At 39.9% G+C, this 21,872-nt stretch overlaps 1 protein-coding gene across 3 annotated transcripts in view; it reads right to left on the bottom strand.

The window, feature by feature from the left end:
* Positions 1-21,872, bottom strand: part of CDHR1 (cadherin related family member 1) — a 151,079-nt gene that overhangs the window by 57,443 nt on the left and 71,764 nt on the right. For all 3 annotated transcript variants that reach the window (XM_075216989.1, XM_075216990.1, XM_075216992.1), the window contains exons 10-13: positions 13,965-14,065; positions 10,875-11,078; positions 10,595-10,747; positions 8,399-8,563 (exon numbers count right to left, since the gene is read on the bottom strand). In XM_075216989.1, coding sequence (XP_075073090.1) covers positions 8,399-8,563; positions 10,595-10,747; positions 10,875-11,078; positions 13,965-14,065 — 623 coding nt within the window. The remainder of the gene's footprint in view (positions 1-8,398; positions 8,564-10,594; positions 10,748-10,874; positions 11,079-13,964; positions 14,066-21,872) is intronic.

Here is a 21,872-nt window from a genome sequence, read left to right as displayed (position 1 = left end):
TGTGCCAGAGCTATGGATTCCCATCAGTCCCCAGAAGACCTGGAGCACCAAGCAGCTGCTGGCACCAGTCATGACTATGATAATAATAATCCCTCTATCAATACATCATCTGCTAAAGCCTTTCTTAAAGTGCATAGTGTTTGTAAGTCAGGGAAACAAAAATATAAGAAAACACCTATTACCTCACTAAAGAAAAAATCACCTTTACTCAAGGCCAAGTTAAGTGCCAAAAAAAAAAAATTGCCAACCTGCCATTCTACACACGCAGTGGCAAGGAAAGATTCAGGCCTTCACCTTACTTTAGGAGTGTTAGATCTGCAAATGTACTTGAAACATCTTCTTGTAAGGTCAGTGATGACAATGGAAGACCTTGTCATCCTGACTACAAAAGTGGTGCCCAAATACTTGTAAGTGTCAAAGCAGAGCTGGAAGAAAGTAGCAAGGCCTTACAATAAAATGTTGTTTCTGATCCAGATATTACACAAATACCTGAGGAGAATCTTGACCTTTTTGATACAGTACTCACAAAGAAGCTCCCTGGCAGCATATGTTCTGATGTGTGCATGAGCAGGCCAAGTGTAGTCGGTGATACCCAAATTGAGGATGCTATTTTGGAATTGCAAGAGCATGAGGGGGATATTTCTGTAGCTGATGACGGCGCTAATGAGGATGTTGATGACGATGATGTTCTTTGTGTAAGTCCTGTACCGGTGAGTTGTGACAGTGGTGTGTGGCAATGTTTTCTAGATGTGATATAAACTGCAGTATGTTTGTGTCGTTCCTCTGTCGCTTAACATCCAGCCAGATCGCTGTAGTATTTGGCTGAGAGTGTATGAAAAGCATATTGTAACCTGTGAGATGTTAAAAATTTAATGGAAATGACTGGAAATTAGTGTTAGTGAGGTTAATAATAATGTAGGTACAACATAATACCTAAATTATGTGATTTTAGGCAAAAAAATAGAATTTTGAAAAAAATAGCAAAACAAAACCAAAACACACAGGTGCGGTTTTGGCAAAACCAAAACCCGATGGTAATCCAGATCCAAAAACAAAAACAAAACATGGGGGTCAGTGAGCATCTCTAGTTTTTTCTAATTTAGGTACACATATAATGATAAAACTGAGACCTCTTGATTCAAGTTTTGTCAACCTAACTATGAACCTGGAATCCACAATAATAATGTACCAATGATCAATGGTAAATGGTAAATAGTGCCTAATCAGTTAATTGTTATCACCTAACATCTGATATATATTTATAATATATCTCTACTCTGCCAAATTATGCCATCCTATGGGAAAACTCTGAGCTTGTGGAGCCTACCTATCACAGTTACCAGCTATATGGGCTTACTATGGAGCTAAGCAAATTAGAAACATCTTCTCTATAGTAGGGGAGCAGATGTACCTGTACTACACCATGTTGTTCAAATATCTCATACTATGTCCCATACATTAGTTATACTACAACTACCGCATTATGCTGAAAAGTCCACAGTTGATCTGAAAATGCCTTGATATACCGATGGTATAAAAGTGAAATCTTTATTATATGTGCATGCCTATACTGGGGTTATCCAGACAAGAAAAATAGATTTGGCATTCATAACTACACTACTTATAATACCATAAAGTAAATGTTGATATATTTTTACTATTGGTTACTGCCCTACATTTTCTTTACCTGTTGCTTTTATGTGTTGTGATCATTTTAGGCCCAACTGTGCTCTTTTGAAGTGGTTTCATTCATTGTTTTAGAAAAACAAATAAAGTACTTTTAAAATATAGTTATATTAGCCTCCACAACAAATCAACTCCTTGTTTGTCATCTAGCAAATCCTTCTTATGGAGGTAAAGATAAATGTCTTCACTTTTTTTTATTTTTTTTTTATTTTATAATGGATAGTCTATTTACTGTTCCTGAATTCTGTAAGATTCTCCATTCTACTATTTGGAGAATGTAAGGAACATTTGGAAAGATTATAGGGTATATTTACTAGACTGCGGGTTTGAACACGTGGAGATGTTGCCTATAGCAACCAGTCAGATTCTAGCTGTCATTTTGTAGAATGTACTAAACAAATAATAACTAGAATCTGATTGGTTGCTATAGGCAACATCTCCACTTTTTCACACCTGTAGTGTAGTAAATATAACCCTTAGAGAGCCACACCTGGCCCACAGTATTGCAAATAATCATGGAAACCTCTGTCACATACATATCTGTTGACATGCGATATGGGAAAAATGTAATCAATAGTTTTTAGGATGGCCCCAAAATAACACCAATCTACGCCAAGGAAAATATTCCATATAACTGAATAATTAAAGGTAAACATAGACAAACTGCCTTTTATAAGGCCAATTGATAAAAGTTCTCTACTGACCAGACAGGCCTTTTAACTGTTTAACATAATATGAGGGGCATGCTGCAGTAATTACTACAGGGGCTATATTTTCCTTAACAACTGAGTTCATCGGAGCTTTCCATTGTTTAGCAAACTGACCTATGATTGGTTATGTGCAATAACAGTGTACACCACTGTGGGCATATGGTATTTCCTGGAATCTCTGCAGACCACATCTTCAGATATGCAACAAACAAACTTTACCTAGCTTAATCCATAAGGTATCAATATAGGCAATAAATTAGTGACTCTCCCCTTATGCACCAGGTGGTCATTAGCTAACACTTTCAATCAAATTACAATTAAGTGACATATGCCCTATCCTGAACAAATGTATTTCCCGGGAATGAATACAACAAAGCTTTCTATAGTTGTGGACTCACATTCAGTTATGTACCATCAAACTTCCCTACTCATGCATCTTTATTAATAATAGCTTTATATATATATATATATATATATATATATATATATATATATATACATATATATAAAGCAATGTGTGTATTGTGGCATTGCCCATGAACCACAAGGAATTTGCTTCCATGTAACTTTTTACTTTATTCTCTATTTTCCTCTTCTATTGCTTATTATCAGTACCGAATGACAACTTATTATTAAATTGTAGAGTAGCTGGTGTTGTGCACTATGGAATTTACCTTATCTGCTGCCATCGCATAACAAGTACAGTATGATTTCTCAAAGCATAATGTTAAAGCAGCAATCCCCCATAGGTTTATTTCTTTCTTTAAATAGCAAGTGAGGTACCTTTTAAACATGTATTTTTCTTGGCTGTCATTCTACAAATCATTATTTCCTTTTCAAAATTTCTCTAGAGCAGCATCCAAAATGACTGCCATACACACAGACTATCAGCATGACATGTGAAGGCAGAGGGGGTAAGAGGAAGGGGAGGATTTTACAGTAAACAGAAAAGACATAGCTCTGGGGAGAGTTCAACAGTCACTCTGATCACTACATCATGTGACTGTGGTTGCCATGGTAATTCATGCCACTGTGCAGAATTATAAATCATTAAAATGAGCCCAAGGAAAATGGCAAATACCAACATTCTTCTTATAGCTCAACACAGCTATTTCTGTTAAAACAATACACCTCATTTTTCACAGGATTTTTACTTGTACTTGCAATATCATGGCTAACTGCATGATGGTTGCAGTACACAATTTTCACTAAATTATAGATGATGCAGATAATAAATAAGAAAAAAAACTTTATCTAATTTTACATTAATTATATTAACAGCATCTGTGGACTGAGCAGAGGTAACTGTCAGTCATTTTCAGCGGTATGTATGTATCTTTTGGTATTGACTGTACTGTAATGTATTATATTATAATCTTGTATTGAACTGTTAACTTTTTACATCTGCTAAAATAAATCACTTTGTGCGTTGGAAACACAATACAATCGCCTATGCATTGCTTATTTGAAAATGATAGAATTACTTTAATAGTGAGGATGAGGAGTGAATTGGTTTCTGTAAGTGGCGGGGAGCCTTTGAAATGACTGGTAGTGTCAGGCTTCAGCGACGTTGAGGATTGACTGAAGAGAGGCAAGGTGGGAGTAAGGTAGGCCAGAGAGGAGGATGTAACAGTAATCTAGGCAAGTGAATGAGTGTTTTGGTGACTTCCATGGTGTGAAAGGGAAAGAGCAGAGGGTGGTCCACAGTATTGAAGAGAGGTCAAGAAGGATAAGCAGTGAGAAGTGACCCTTAGAGTTAGCAGTGAGAAGATCATTAGTTACTTTGACGAGGGCTGGAGGAAGTGAAAAGAAGAAGTGGGTCAAGTGGGCAGTGAAAGGAGAAGAAAAGGGTAAGGTGATTATAAACAACACACTCAAGACATTTGGAAACAAAGGTATGGAGAGAGCTAGGGATGTAGTTTTGAGAGAGTAGAAGGGTCTAGGGAGAGTTTTTTGAGTAGGGAGAGAGAAGTGAACGGTGCAAAATTTGTCCGCAAATATCAGGGTGAAGGAGAGGGTGAGTAGGTCAGTGAAGGAGTGTGAAGACATTTTTTGCAGTGGTAGAAAGAGGGGGAACAAGATGGGTACAGTGGAGGGAGAGGGTGATGCAAGAGTGGACTGATGTCACATCGTATGGTCTAGATTTTGGAGATAAAATGGATGGCAAGCACAGAATGTGAGGGGAGATTGTAGAAGAAGAAGTTGAAGGTGGTAAAAGGGCAACAGACATTGGAGGACTGGAGGGAAATGAGAACCTTAAAGTAGGACCATTTAGAGAGTGATAGTGCAGAACTGTAAGATGAGAGAATGAACTTAAAGTGGAGGAAATCAGCACGAGAGAGCAACTTCCTCCAGAGATGGTCAATGATTCAGGCGTATTTTTGTAGGTAATGGGTAAGTCTGGAGAGCCAAGGTTAAGGTGGGGAGAGTCAATGGCTGGGGTAGAGTCAAGGGGAGAGGTAAGGGTGCGATTGTAGATCAAGGCAGCCTGTTCAAGGCAAGAAAGGGGGATAATGGGGTAAATAACTTAGTCAACAGAGGAGGAGAATGTGGTAGGTTCAATGGCATCAAGGTTGTGCCAGGTGATAGTAGCTTTGAGCAGGAGGGAGGTGAGAGTGGTTTGGAGATGCTAAAGCATATGAGATACTGGTCAGATATAGAGAAAGTGGAGTTGTTGAAGTTGAAGACAGCACAGAGTTAGGAAAAGACCAAATCAAGGGAAGTCCCTGTTGTCTGAGGGAGAAGAAGTTCATTTAGAGAGACCAAGGCAGGAGGATAGGGAGAGAAGCTTGAAGGTGTTGGGGTCAAAAGTATTATCAATAAAAATGTTAAAGTCTCCTAAGGGGAGAAGAGGAAGTGAGGGAGCCAAGAGGCAGAATTATAGAAGAATTGAGAGACAGGACCAGGGGAATGGTAGATGACTGCCAAAAGTGAGAAAACAGACAGCAGCAAAAGTAAGAGGTCTAAAAATATATAGTAAGAATACAGTTGTAAGAAGCATGGGCTCCAAACAACTCAGCAAGGAGTGTCCAGGCTGTGATCAGAGCAGGTACCAGGAACTCACAGGAGATTGTTAGATGTTGTGTCCTGTGGCAGTCTTTTCAGGTAACATATCATATTCCTATATCTTGTTTACCTACTGTTTAAGTCTTGTGTAACTCTTTCTATAAATTATAAATCTGTATACATACTTGTAATAAACCCACATTTAGAAGAAACCTACACAAAAATACTAACTAACTGGCGTAACAAGTCTTAAGTAGCCTATACAGATTTAATCATTAAGTTTAACAAGGTCAAGTGATCAGTATCTGGAGTTAACCCCCCTAACCCTCACTGCAAAGACACCAACAATTTCTTAACAAATAGTTTATAGAAGGAAGCATACAATTAACTAATACAAGAAATAAACCCAGTAAATATGGTAAATAGTAAATATCGATAATTACACGAAGACATTGTGTATGTTGTAATGACATAAATGTGTGTTTACTGTATGCATTTTGTAAAAAGTGCTTAGCTCCCAACTGTCTGAATATGAAGGGTCTATCCCACCTTCCCACAAGCCAGCATGGTTGAGAAGTATGTCTCCACACCCCATGGCAATACAAGGGTGTTTTTGGGAAGGGGATGGAAGTTAATGGTGGCCAAGCACTGCAGAATGCTTCATCCCTTCCATATCCTGCTTCTCTTTCTTATGACGTTTGTCCTTGATAATGCGATTTGTGGAATCATGCCTCATCTCTGCTGTGCAAAGACGCAATTTGCGTCATCGTGCAGTGATAGGCGGGGCCTAATGTGAATCATGACCACTCTACCTGCTGCGCAATAACGTGATTTGCAGAATTGTGCAGCTGGGAGTGAACAATGATAATGCAAATCTCATTGGGAGGAGGTCCAAAAGTGTGGTTTAGAGCTGGTAAGGATTAGATCTGGTCCTATACTTCTAATGACACAAAACATATTCCATACGCAGTGTATTGTGTGATAAAGAAAACATTAAAAACAAACATAAAGTACGCCTCTCCCCAATTCTCAAACAGTCCTAGTGTTACACAGCTTGGGCCGACTTACACTGTAACATGGAGCATGGGATCTCACTGATATGGGATTGGTTCAAAATAGGTTTGGTGCCTCTATGGGGAGAGGAGGCACAAAAAACAGAAGCTATCAGCACTGAAATGTGCTATGATTCTTTACAACCCCCAACTCAGACAGAAGGCAGGGTAATTACAAATATTAGCATATTTGCCCTCCTTGGGGTATAATTGACAGGGATCCAAAAAGCATCTGCAGATTATACTAAAAAAATATTAAAAGCACACAATTTTCAAATAAACTTTACTTTAGGGGGTTCTTGACCAGGTCAGTTTGGAGGAGTGACAAGTACAGTAGATATTTTAAATACTTAGTAGAATGATTCAATGGAAACAGACTGAAAGAGCAATCTACCAAGTAGTGCTTGACTAGTAGTACACTGTCAGAGCTAGCTCCCTTCTCCAGACATTGGCACTAAAAGGATTATTGCCTTATGCTTCAAGGATCAAGCAGTATATCCTCTAATCTCAGATAAAAACATTGCCTGCAGCTCATTCAAGCTTAAATAATTATCGCCCAATGTAAACATAGTTATTTTAAAATTAGAAGATGAACATTTCTTTTCCAGCATGCTTGTTCAATAAACCAGGTTGAAGAATAGAAATAGCTGAGGCAGAACAGATGCACACAGACCACAGCAGAGACGCTGTTACCAGTGTGTAATGCATTTAAATTGTGTAATTTAACAGAACATGTACAGCTTGTTGTCGTCAGGTGACAGGAGTGAATGGAAAGTAGGTCGTATGGTAAGTAAGCTGAAATGCTGAGTTATTATAGAACTGCATTTTAGCTGATTATTAAACCTAACAGCAGGTTTGATGGAATACAATAGTGCATCATTTTTTTCTTTTGGATAAAAATGGGATTTTAGGAAATACATCAGAGGTTTTGCAGACATATCTAATAAACGTATTAGCTTTATGTCACTGACAGTGCAACAATAAATTCAATAAATAATGCTACGAAAATCTAAGCCATGCTACTATACAAAAATAGTTTATTAGGGGGGTACAATGCCTCAACTATGGCTTAGTTTATCTAGTACTTGTGGAGTTATTCCACCAGGTTCCATAGCATACCTCCCAACTGAAATAGGGAAGACACGTTTTGCGCCAACATTTTATTACATGACCCTCTGAAGTCATTCACCTTCAGTATCAGGGCTGCTTGAATGCCTATCACACTCGCTGTGGAGTTACAGACATGGCAATATCACAAAGCTTATGGCCAGCATAACCAATTGCAATTCAAATGCTGGTGTGTGTTTGTATGTCCCTCCCTCCCCCATTTTATTATGTTATATTACTGTATATTTATATCTGACTTGTGTTTGATTAAATAAAAATGTTGGTACATTCACAAATATTTATCTCAGTTGTGCGCTGTATCACATACTTTTCTTTGGTAGTATTTAAACAAACACACACACAGAAATACATAAGTAAATGTGTGCCTTCCCTTTTAACAGAGAAATAAAGTTAAAATAATCACAGCTTATGACAGAGACATATTTGCGTTTCAGGGGCGCAGCAGCTCCGTTTCGGCAGCACTGTACTATACAGCAGCCGCGGCACTGTCAAAGAAGAGTCCGCGGCGGTGCTGTATACAATACAGCACCGCCGCAAATGCTTCTTTGACAGCTGCTATATAGTACAGTGCCGCTATGTAGGGGCACGTCTTTAGCGGAGGGGAGAGATTTCTGGAGACCCAGAAACCCCCCCTGCATGCGCCCCTGGTGTTTGAAGTAAATATCAAAATGTACTGAAGGTGGCACATCAATTTGTTTGGGATCTAAATATGATTCAGATATGTTTAATAAAATAATTCAGTAAATGGTGACTTCATAGTAGGATTAGTATGGTGAAACAGGCATACATTTAGGAGAATTATTAAAGAGAACTTACAGTTGCAGCCACGACATTGGATCCACCAGGTGAGTTTTCTGGGATTCTGGCAACATAATACTCAGAAGAGAACTTTGGGACATTGTCATTGATATCCAGAAGGTGTATGGTTATATCGGCCGTGGAGCTGAATTTTTCAGGTGTGTTGACCTCAATAGCAAGAAGCTAAAGACAGGTGAATAGACTTAATAAATTAATTTACAGAATGAAAAACATTTTTTAAGATAATATGAGTATAAAATATTAACAATATGCCTAGATTTCAGTTATATATGTATATAAGCATGTAATGAGTTGTTCAATTTAAAGATTTAAATGGTGAGAGCACTACATTATACAACTAAATACAAAAGAAAATGTGATAAAGGGGTACTGAACACCAATTTATGTCAATCTACAGTCTTATTGTTTGTTGTCAGCATCCACAACAAAGTACACAGCAGCCAACATTGGAAGTTATAATACTAATGGTCAGCTATAACATAAATATGATCTGCTCTTCTTATCCTCTTTTAATGTTTAGATTATATAAAGGGAATAATAAGTTACTGAGTTTTGAAAATTAGGATCTAGAATGGAGAAATCAGATATGATCTTTACAATTGGAACCTATTGAGACAGGGTGGATTAAGGGGAATTTTAATAACACTTTAATCATAATATTACATGTCTATGGACAACGTTTATACCTTTATACATTATGAATCTGTTTAATCCACATTTATTAATTACAAGTTAACACGTGCATGATACTCATGCATTCTAGTCAAATCAAGCTACTTAAGGTGTTAAAAAGGTTCTTGTCATGCATTTGGGCCTAGCCCAGGCCTCCTCAGGGGAAGAGCGTTACTTCCCGACGCAAGCGCCCTTTTTTAACGTGGTTTTGTCCACATGTCACCACCTCATCATTTTTCTCCATTACCTCATCCTTCATCTTCATCGCCACATCCTTCATCAAGCTACTTAGTGTGTTAAAAACTCCCCACTGTCACCCCCGGCAACCACCAACTACTCCCAACTGTCACTTCTCCTTCAAGAAATATATAAGTCAGTATATAACTCTGCCCAGCAGGTGGCGCTGCAGCTTGTTTTTTGTTTTTTTTTCACACACGTCACTAGGCATTTATATAGTAGATTAAGGATTATTCCACCTATTTACAACATAATCCCGCAGCCCCAAGTTGTGGGGTCCCTTTGAACGCTGGCGTAATGACACGGTAGGAAATGGAGCTACCAGTGCTCTACTGCAGCCTACTCGCCATTCTATATGGATGCCTGACTTAATCAATGACCGCAACAGAGTATTAATGCAGGTCTTAGGGGAGGTGCCCACACAATTCAAGTAAGTAGAAGGGTGAGGGATTTACAAATATTGTAATATGGTGGATTAAGACTTTAAATATTATAAAAATGTCTCCGTTTGATATATAATGTGTAAATGTACTAAAGAGGGACCAGCAGAGTTTAAAAAAAAACTCAACAACAGCACCTAAAAGACTCACAACAATCTTATACGTAAGAAAAAACCACATCAAGGCTTAGCAGCACTGGAATTTTACTTTCATCTTTAGTGTGTAAGCTTGAAATACTAGGGTGAAAACATCTATTCTCAGGTTTCTGTGGATGTTTATAGCTTGTAATTTGTTGCAATTAAAATATCATTTATTGTATAGTGCTATGGAATTTGTTGGCAATTTATAAATACTGACTAACTGGACATCATGGTGGCACAGTGGTTAGCCTTTATTATATATGCACATATTTCATGTACATATATATTTCCCAAACAATCCCAACATTACAGGGTCCAGACAAAAAACCAGGAGCAAGTAGTCAAAGCTGCAAGAACAGTCAAGAGAAAACAGCACAGTCTGTCTATATCATAACAGTTGTTTTATTTATGTTTTTGAAGTTGTACTTGCTGTGCTATTGTGACTACTCAAACCATTGTGTTTTGCATTAGTCAATGTGTCTAGCAACAACCTTCCTACTTTTGTGTCACTTTAAGAATTTTTTTCAGGGACACTTTAAGTTCCCAATCCGCCCATATGTGTGTATTAGGACATTTAGATTGTAAGCTCCAGTGGGGCAGGGACTGATGTGAATGACTACATATACTGTGTAGAGCACTGTGTAATATCACTGGTGCTATATAAATAAATGATAATTATTAATAATATCAACAATTATACATACCTTAAAAGTTAGCAAATGAAATTTTTCATAGTCTATTCCTGCAGAGTTCTCCACAATTATTGTCACTTGAGCCTCATTTAATACTGTTTGTGGCACTACACGAAACATTCCACCATGTCCAACCAAACGCAGGTTGAATTTGGCATTTGCTCCCTGTAAAGTTAATAGGCAACAGTATTACTGTTATATTTTGAAATATTTGCACACCACTATATAGAATTGTGTGCAATATAAAACAAAATTCATGGAAAGGATACAGTATTGTCATAAGTTAACTGACCTGGTCTGAATCATTGACAGTGATTTTAAGTCCTCGTAGTATTTCTCCCTCTGGGGGATGCTCATACATGGTAAGTTCAAACCTGTTCTGGGGTCCACTTTCCCCATAGAAGGTAGGCGGATGGTTATTTAGGTCAACGACTCTTATGGTCACCACTGTTAATGCATGACCTGCCACCTGCCCCTCAGGGGTTAGTTCTGATACCTGCCAAAGAAAAATATAAGTGTTGTAATAGAGATGCAGTGTTCTATGGGGCTGAAATTTAAACAAAAAATATCTATTTTTTTCTGAGCATGTAATGCATATTCAAAAAATAATTCAACAACTTAATTGGTACACAATTTAATTACATCATTGTGGGTGTCTTGCAGCAAATTGGTATCCATTGAGAGAAGAAGGCAAATAAGCTTGTATTTGTTATAATGTGATGAATACACTGTCTTGGGAATTAATAATTATGTCAACACTTGTGTAGGCATTTCTTTTCAATATGAACACACTATTGCATAAAACAACACACATATTGTTTATGCAATAGAAATACCTTATAGATGGGGACGTGAGAGGGCATAAAGCAGTAAATTGCTCATGTTATATCTGTCTGTTTATTTAATAAACACATAAGCTTTGAAACAATGAGTGTGGTCTAGCTCATAATTGTGGAGCATAATATAACTAATGTACTAAGCAACCATGCAAAGGACAGAATCTGGGAAAAGAGATATTGATAAAAGTGAGATGCAAATTCTACTGGAGGTGCGTAAGGAACACTCTATAGTATAGAACATTAATATTGCACATTATGATGTCCATCTTTAAGAAAAATACATTTTTAAGGTATTTACATGTATTGAAGGTATACTGACTAATATCTGGGGGAGGCACATAAATTGTACTGTTGAGTCTGATATTTTCATGGAACACATTTCTGAGTAAAATATACGTAACAACAAACACTGTTTAATAAATTATCAACGGGTTTAAGCATTTTGCAGTCCTTTTTAAATTTCTACAAACATATGCAAAAAAGTAAAATTTGCAAATATATTTGTCAGCATAAAAATATGGACTAAAAATATATGATTTAAAGAACAGAAGAGAAAGCATACATTTACTGCATGTCTTCATAGTGTTGTATAAGTCAAAAACCAATGTATAACTATACAACAAACTGAAGAACTCAATAACTGTAGAGTACACTCATTCAGGTGTTGCAGATTCTTTATAACAGGAGTTCCCAAATCCAGTCCTCAAGCCCCCGTAACATTTAAGGTTTTGAGGACATCCATGGAACATCCATGCTTGTAGAACATCTGGTTAGATCAAACTGATTGAGATACTAATTAAATCACTTATATTCAAGCACAGATACCCGTACTGAGTTTGTATGTTATTCCTATGTTTGTGTGGGTTTCCTCTGGGTGCTTCATATTAATGATGTAAATAGTGGCAATAGATATGAGCACATCTTAGCATAAAACTAAAAAACATTATGCTATTTATGTTTATTGCCAATATACTTAATTTAGACTCAGATTTCAATAATTTTACTGTAATATTAATTTTATATTTTTATGTGCTCCATAATAAGATCACATATCATGTTTTTCCTTATTTACATTCTCTAGCGAAATAAAATGTATAGGTAGATTTAAAGTGTGTTGCAGAATCAAACGAGAATTGTACTGTCAATGTTACCCAACAACTAATAATAGTCCCGCCAGCCAACAGAAACTACTACCTGACATCTCTATTTCTGACGACAACACTACGATAAACCCTACTCATCGCAGAACTGTCCTTTGTACCTCATTTCCAATCTGTCCCAAAACTGAGTTACATACATTTCAAGAATATGCATGGATCTGCCACAAGACACTGCAAAAACTTTATTTCATGCACTGATTATCTCCAACTTGACTACTGCAATTCCCTCCTTGCTGGTCTCCATCTTGCCAGACTGTCACCCCTATAATCTCTTTTGACTGCTGCAACTAGACTAGTTTACCTCATTAAGCATTCTTCTACTGCAGCTTCACACTTTCACTCCCTATATATAAAATACTTATACTAACATACAAGGCCATAAACAAAACTGCACCAACATGCATCTCTTCACTTGCTTCAAAATATTTCCAAACTCAACCCCTCTACTCTGTTCAAGATCTGTGTATTTTACCCAAACTCATCACCTGCTCCCATTCCCAATTACAGGACTCTTTAGGGCTGCAACCACTCAGTGGGATACACTCCCTTACACAACAAGACTTTCCTCTAGCCTCCAAACCTTTAAGTGTTCCCTGAAAATGTACTTCTAAAGACAATCTTATCAAATTCCCAAACTTCTCCCCTACCCTCCTTTGGCTACTCTGCCCAAATACCACCCCTCTACATAGGTCACGCAAAACTAACATCTGTTCTCTTACTATGCTCAAACAGCCCTCTGACTTTCAGACCATCACTGCTGTGTGGTTTTATCACGTAGCCCCACAAAGTACTTTACCATTGCTACCTGGCTGGACTAATATACAAGGTGTGGCACTTATCCTGATGTATTAAACTCCAATATTGTTCTATAGTTTCTAAGCTTGCTAGCAGATCATCTTACCTCTTTATTTGTCTGTTAATACCCAGTCTTGTGTTACTGTATTTGTTCCCAATTGTAAAGTGCTACAGATTATGTGGGTGCAACATAAATGTTATTAACAATAATCAGTGGTCGAAGTGGACATTTAGAAGTGGCAGTATGAAAAATATAATAGGAATGTAAGTGAATGGAATTTGATTGTTTTACATTGAAAGCTGTAGGAGAAGTGGCAGTATGGCATACCACTGTTTACACCCCTACTTCCACCACTGATAATAATACTCTGTAAACAGTCTTTTTTTTTATCCCATATTAATTAATTCTAGTGGTTTCCAGAGGTTTACGCATTCAGTTCTAATAGTGTTTTTCTGAATGTGAAAGTTGGACATGCCCTACCATATACCATAAAAATCAGACAATTTTAGGTCAATGACTGACACTGCATGACTAAAGAATTGTTCTGATAATTACATTTTGTTTAGTAGTTTTAAGAAATACTGTACCTGGATCTTCAGCTCGTAAACCTCTTTCTTGAGTTCATTGGGATTTTTAATGACTGTAACAGCACCAGTAACATTGTTTATATCAAAAGCTCCATCACCTCCTGCCATTAATGGGAGAAAATCTGATCACTGCATAGTAGGATTAAGTTTAAAACAAGCATTCAATCAATGTAAATGCAAATTGTTGTCCAAATTCACAGTGTACAATATAGGATTCCAGTTTCCATGACATAAACAGTTAATGTAGTCAGAATAGTGTTAATCGAAGAGAGCACTATTTCAATTTATTTGTTTGGAACAAAAACAAATGCATAACTCTAACATTATTTTGGTTAACTCTCATTATGATGTATGGTAGATTATGTGACATGACAAGTAACCATGATTAAATGACAAGTTACCATGTCAGATTTGAGGGCTACGCTTTTCCGATGATCAAAACACATAATGTTATTTTTATACAGGTAGCAGACTGTCATTAACTTTGGCAACCCTATATTATAGTGTATAATATGCCTTCCATAGCTAGCTGTCATTACCTGTGGGAAAGCCCACTGATTGTCTAGAACAGGCCTGGCCAACCTGTGGCTCTTCAGGTGTTGTGAAACTACAAGACCCAGCATGATTTGTCAGTAGATAGCCAGTCAATAGCTGGCAGGGCATGCTGGGACTTGTAGTTTCACAACATCTGGAGAGCCACAGGATGGCCAGGCCTGGTCTACCTATAGTACACATCCTGAAGAGAAACAACGTCTGTATCCTAGTAGGATTTTTCTCTTTTGCAAGTGCAGATAGAGTACTGCTTATCCCAAAAGAGTTTGTGCTACCCTGAGCCATCTTAATCTTATAAAACGATTTGCGATATCTAGTTCTAACTATGTGTAAAAGAACCATGTAAAATAGCAAAATAGAATACAGTGTTTTTATATAGAATTTCTGTATCTAGTATTTTGACATGAGTCGGCTAATGTTTGCTGACTCATCCTTCACCTTTATCTTGGGACTGCCATTGTTTTGACACAAAGCATGCCTATTTTATTATTTGACAACTAATTCTTTTTAATGCCTATAAGCATACACACAGCCATTAAACACTTAACTATGCCAAATGAAACTCGTCTTTCAACTGTCAAAATTATTAGTAACACTGAAACACCTGTAGTGACTGTCATCACAATACACTTATATGCAACCAAAAATCAAAAAGGAAAAAGATTCCGTACTTAATCCAATATATGTTGACAGTTGCATGATAATTAAGTTTATAACAAAACTACATTGAGGGTAACAGTAAAAAACAGGAAAACATGTAAAGACCAACACTTTTATAATCAGTGGTATAATGCCATATCATATTTGCTGCATTATATATCACTAGTTAAATAGGTCACCAGACAGTAGTCAAAATAATTTGAATTAAAAATTTGTGTGTCCATAAAAAGCCATCTTTTAATAACATGTCTACATTTGTTTTAAATGAGAGTTACTGCAAACATACTCAATTTAAGAAATGTATTTAAAGATCCCTGGATTAACTGCATAATCCCACTACTAAACGTGTTAGCAGGGGTTCATAAAAATATTGATGTCTCCATCACAACAAGCAAGCACATTTTTGTGTCCCACCTCTTATAATCTTGCTTACTAAAAGAGATCTTTTTGGGACCATACATACAGAGCTGCCATCAGAAATTGTAGGGCCCACTGCAAATTAAACCATCTGGGCCCCCGCACTCTTGACCCATCTCCCTTTCCCCGGGCACGATGGAAACAGAAGTGTACCATGGAGCCATACCCAGAACAATCACATTACCCCTTACTTGCATATGACCTCTCATGCTTCTCAGACCTCTCAACATGCCCCTTATACCCGCATCACACCTTCTGACATAACATTATCAGACCTATCCTCATGCCTCCTAAATGCCCATTAGATCTCCCCACATGCCCTTTACATGCCCATCAGATCTCCCCAAATGCATGTCAGACCTTTCCATATGCCCCTTACATACCATTCAGATCTCCCCACATGCCCCACAAACCTGCCTCACATGCCCTCAGACCCTTCACATGCCCCTCAGACCTCCCAAAATGACCCACAGACCTCCCCATATGTCATCAGTCCTCTCTGCATGCCCCTTTAAATTTACAGATTGAGATTTCTTCACACTATCTCTGGTGAAAATAAGAGTTCAGATGCAATGCAGCCAGACCGCTCCTTGCCTTCCTCTGTACAGCAGCCATGGGAAGATGCCTGTGACACCATCACTTGGCTGCAACTGTCACTCACTGTGGTGTGGGTGGGGTGACTGCCATTGTCGTGGCTAGAGTGGCTTTTCCCTCCGGGATGGTGAAAAGAAGCTCAACGATGAGCCCCCTGGTGAGTTCGGGCCCTTTAAGTTAGTACTCCATGTCCCCCCCTGATCGCAGCCCTGCATACATAAGTATAACCTGCCATACCATTTTTTTATATAGACTAAAATTCATTATTGAACTCCCAAAGGACTTGGAGGAGGTGAAATTAGAAATTTGTGATTAACAGAATTTAATTACCTTTGTCAAACTAACTGTACAATATAGCACACACACACATTCTATTTATAATTGTCCAGCATTTAAAAAAAAGTGCCAAACTATTGCCTAGCATCCTAAGGTGTCAATTATAACTGTGTCATGATCATGTTATAGAAGGAACATTACAATAAAAGGCAGATGACATGTGACCAACAGACATAACACTGCTGAAATAAGACGTAACAAAATGCTATGAGGAAGGGAAACAGAACAAGGGAGGAGGAGGTAAGGTGCAGATGGATGTCTATTAAAGGGTCCCATGGGAAAGTTAAAGAATGGCCACAAGGAACCTGGATTTTGGACTAAGGGAAACCCAGCAAAGTCATAGCATATAGGTGGGAAACAGATTTATTTTTCAAACAACAAATACAGTGGAACCTCAGATAAGAAGTAGAAAGTAAAAGAAAAAGATGTGGCCAGGATGAAAGTCCATTATGGAGCGTAGAGTACCAATACTGAATATATCAGCCCATCTAGGCAACTTTAAGACACTGCTTTGCCCCAAAACACTGCTACCACCCTTCTACTCAGCAGTATCCTTAATAAAAAAGAAAAAGTGACAAATGTGTCCTGGAGACACCATGGTTTGAAGTCTGTGTAACCAGAGTGCATCTTGCTCTAATAAGATTTTGTGATTGTCACCCCTTGTGGTCACCTCATTCCAATCCTCTGAGTTTTTCCATCTTGACTTGCTTGTTTAATATTTCCTTTGTACATGCAACCTGGTGTTAACCTCTGAATGTGAGTGTACTGTAATTCTCTCAGTCCTTTCCAAAAGTATACACATGGCACAGATTGCTTTGTACTTGGTTTGTGGCAAAGAAAAATTCATTATTAAATTGCAGAAACTATTTTTTAGATGTGGCTGAGCTCTCTGCAGTGACCACTGGTGATATTGAAACTCCTCACTATATATTACCTGAAGTTTACTGCTTCAAGGTATTTGCTGTTTTTGTCAAGGACCTGTTGGAATTATAGTGAAACTTTCTTAAGTTTCTGACAATTACGAATAACATTTTTTATTTGGAACCACCTTGTATGCATTCCCTCAGTTATACTTACCCAGAGCATCTAAGCTGATGAGCTCAGGTGAGACATTTTTGTAATTTTTTTTAGGGCCTAAAACACCAGTTAATCTGAACAAAATCCAAATAGGCTAATGAACAATGTGCATATGGACATCTGTTTAACAAAAATGCTTGGGTCCCTAGTGATCTGATTATGCATCTAGATCATAGAACAACCAGATCAGAACAATTTGGCTCACAGTAAGTGTTCATGCAGCAAATGCTATAGACAAAATTTTAAACAATGCAGCTATTACCGTATATACTTGTTAGGAACCCCTCCAGCCGGCACAACACAACCCGGAGTCTACTCTGCCAGTCAGGTGTTCACTGGAGCCCCTGATGGTGGGGACAGACTGGGCTGCAGACTGACAGAGGGTCGTGAAGTGTGTACCGGCTGGGGAGAACCCAGGCAAGAAGAGTCAGGTCCACGCAGAGGTCAGAAGGTCGGCAGCAGGTAACAGTAACGATGAACAAGCTGAGGTCAGAGGTCACAGGCAAAGTAGCAGACCGGGTAAACGAGCCAAGGATCAGGGTCACAGGAAACACAAGCGAAGTCAAATACGAAGCCAAGGGTCATACACGGGAAGTCAAACGTAGATACAGGAACAGGAACAGGAACTGGAACAAGCAGGTAAGCAGACTGGAGCACAGAGCTATAACCGGCAATGAGGTGGCAGACCTCATTGCCTTAAATACTTGAAACAGCCAATCAGGGTCTGGCTCAGATAGGAACCAGCCCCCTGACTTCATTAACCTGCAGGTTAGTAATTTCGTAGAGCGCATGCGCCCGGCTTCTCAATGCCGGGATGCCGCGCTGGAGCGTCTAGTCGTTGCCCCGGCAACAGCCGGGACATGAGAGGAAGTGACGTCCCGGTCGCCATAGCGACGGCCGGGACGCAGGTGAGTGAGTCGCGGCGGCTGGGCACCGCCGCGGCTCGTAACAGTACCCCCCCCTTGAGGAGGGGTCGAAGGACCCCGACATCCAGGTTTTCTTGGAAATTTTTTAAAGAACTCCTTCAACTGTTTAGGAGCATCGAGTTGTCTCCGTGGGATCCAAGACCGTTCTTCTAACCCACGATTCCTCCACTGCACTAGGAAGTGCACCTGACCTTGCACTTTTTTGGAATCCAAGATCTTCTGAACAACGTATCTTGGTGATCTGTTTGATTTTCTCTCAGGCAAATTTGAAGACTGGTTTTGAGTAGGATATAATACCGGCTTCAACAGAGAACAGTGAAATGTGTTGGGAATCCTCAACGAGCCCGGAATTCTTAACCTAAATGCAACAGAATTAACCTGCTTGATGATAAGGAACGGGCCGATGAACTTGGGACCCAACTTTTTGCAAGGCTGTCTGAGTTTAATGTTTTTTGTAGACAGCCACACTCTCTGGCCCACCTTGAAGGAGCAGATGGTACGGTGGCGATCCGAAAAAAAATTTGCGATAACTGAAGCCTGTTTCAGAGATGCCTGTACTTTCCTCCAGATAACTCTGAGATCTCTTGCAGTGGAACGGATCTCCTGGATACCAACTGGGTTAAGCGAATACAGGGAGTTAGATCTGGGGTGAAAACCATAATTGCAGAAAAACGGAGAAGTTTTAGTAGATGAATGACAGGAATTGTTACAGGCGAATTCTGCCCAGGGTAACAAGGAAGACCAATTATCATGGAACTCTGACGTGTAGCATCGCAAAATTTTTTCCAAGGACTGGTTAACTCTTTCGGTCTGTCCATTGGACTGAGGGTGATATGCGGATGATAAACTAACCTTGATTCCGAGGAGGGTACAGAAAGATCTCCAGAATTGCGCTATGAACTGGGAACCCCGATCGGAAACTATGTCAGTAGGGAGTCCATGGAGCCGGAAAATATGTTGAATGAATAAGACGGCCAAATCCCGAGCTGTAGGCAGTCTGGGTAAGGGAACGAAATGGGACATCTTACTGAACCGGTCTACCACGACCCAAATGGTATTGTGTCCTGCAGAAGGTGGTAGATCCACTATAAAGTCCATGGACAAGTGGGTCCATGGTTTTGCCGGTGGTGCCAAAGGAACTAACTGGCCTATTGGGCGGATCCTAGGAACTTTGTTTCTGGCACAAACCTCACATGAGTGGATATGACTCCTGACGTCAGCAGACATAGATGGCCACCAGACTGTACGGGAAAGGATTTCTAACGTCTTGAAAATTCCAGGATGCCCTGCAACCCTACTGTTATGCGCCTCTGCAATAACCGCCTTCCTTAGATGGACTGGAACAAAGAGACGTCGCTCTGGAGTAGTATCAGGGGCTAATTTCTGGAATCTCTGAAGTGTGATACTCAGATCTTGGGTCAACCCGGCATGGATTACAGAAGGGGGAATAATCGGCTCTGGGATAGTGACTGGAATGTGGTGTGCCGAGAAACTTCTGGAAAGGGCATCTGCCCGGACATTTTTGGAGCCTGGTCGGTAGGTGATTGTCACGGGCACTAGGAGTCTTTACCCAGGGATCACCAGGTGATAGGCTTACCAGAGCAGTATAGGTGGTAATATGGTACTCTGGTAGCAGGGTGATCACGGAACAGGAAATAGCAGATGATGAGATGCTCAGGAAAGTCTATGACTAGCAGCACTGGCAATATGGAGGTAGTAATACACGAGGAACTGTATGGACAAAGGACACGTGAAGGTAGTCAGTGGTCTGCGGTAGCAAGTTGTACCACTGCTATAGTGAGGAGGAATGTCCAACAGAAACGAGGAGGTGATGAGAGTCAGCGGTCTGCGGATAGCAAGTTGTACCGCTGTCTAAGTGAAGGAATGGAATCCAAGTGGAGGTATCCGGGGAGTCAGTGGTCTGCGTTAGCAAGTTGTACCACTGCTATGTGAGAGGATACTGGAACAGGTGAAACTGTAAACAGGGGTCAGTGGTCTGTCACTAGCAAGTTGTACCACTGAATATATATGTGAGGAGGTGCACGGGGAGAGACTGCAACACAATATATACACGGGCACCTTGACTTTGATCCACAGTAATATGCACAATATAAATGTATAAATGACTGAACAACACTGCCAATATAGAAAGTCTCTTGAAGTAATCCAGCATGAGATAACACAGTCAATGATGGCAATAGACTCAGCGGATAGTACACTCCAGAGGAGAACCAACACAGTCCAGCAAGGTATGCAATACACAGCACAGTCAATGGGAAGTATGCATACCGTGGTTCAGGAGAAGGCAGTCAGACAGGAGTGCAGAGATACCTGAACGGCAGGAGGCCGGCAGGATGCAAAGTCCCTGGATGGGTGAAGCGGTGGTCTAGCAGGTGCAGCGCACAGGTAGGTAGACCAGCAGGGAACACAGGAAGGCGTGGAGAGCGGATCAGCAGTAGATGGATGAGTAGCGCTGAGAAGTAACAGCAGCGGGTCTCTGCGGGAACACGGAGGTAGCCAATAGCAACCAGCAGGTGCAGTAACGATGGGACACCGGAGCAGAGTTGAACTGGAACAGTTGATCACGGAGAGTAGCGGGTAGCAATAGTGGCAGCAGACTCAAGGAAACACGGGAGAGTTGACAAGGACTGAAGACTGAAGCGCACAGAGGCAGCGGATAGGAATCAGCTAAACAGTCACGATGAAACACAGACGGGTTGCAGGTTGAAGACTGTAGTGCACGGAGGCAGCGGATAGGGATCAGCTAGCAGTCACGATGATGAAACACAGACGAGTTGCAGGTTGAAGACTGTAGTGCACGGAGGCAGCGGATAGGAATCAGCTGGCAGTCACAATCATGAACAGGTGAGTGGATGTGAATGAAAGACTGTAGTGCACGGAGGCAGCGGATAGGCATCAGCTAACAGTCCCAATGATACATGGTAGAGTTGAAGTGGTTAGAAGACTGTAGTGCACGGAGGCAGCGGATAGGAATCAGCTCACAGTCACGATGATACAGTAGATGGTAGAAGTGGTATGGGAACCACAGTAGTAGAAGTGGTTTGGAAACCACAGAGGTAGAAGTGGTTTGGAAACCACAGGAATCAGCTGGGCTGAATAAACGAGGAAACACAGGAACACCTTCAGAGACTCATGGGGAATGAGACTCCAAGATCAGGCAACGTGGTGTTGACCACAGGTGCTTAATATAGGGAGGTTGCCTGATCTGCCAATTAAGTTAAAGGAACATACACTGAAGGTTTAGAAAGGGCTGCGCATGCGCAGTCCCTCAGGATGGAGGACGGCCACGGTTCCTAAATGTCCGGGAAGAAGCACTCACAGTCTG

Source organism: Mixophyes fleayi, chromosome 6, assembly GCF_038048845.1.
Source record: "Mixophyes fleayi isolate aMixFle1 chromosome 6, aMixFle1.hap1, whole genome shotgun sequence".
Taxonomy (NCBI): domain Eukaryota; kingdom Metazoa; phylum Chordata; class Amphibia; order Anura; family Limnodynastidae; genus Mixophyes; species Mixophyes fleayi.
The sequence above is the reverse complement of the archived record's forward strand: the minus strand, read 5'-3'. Positions and strand labels throughout refer to the sequence as shown.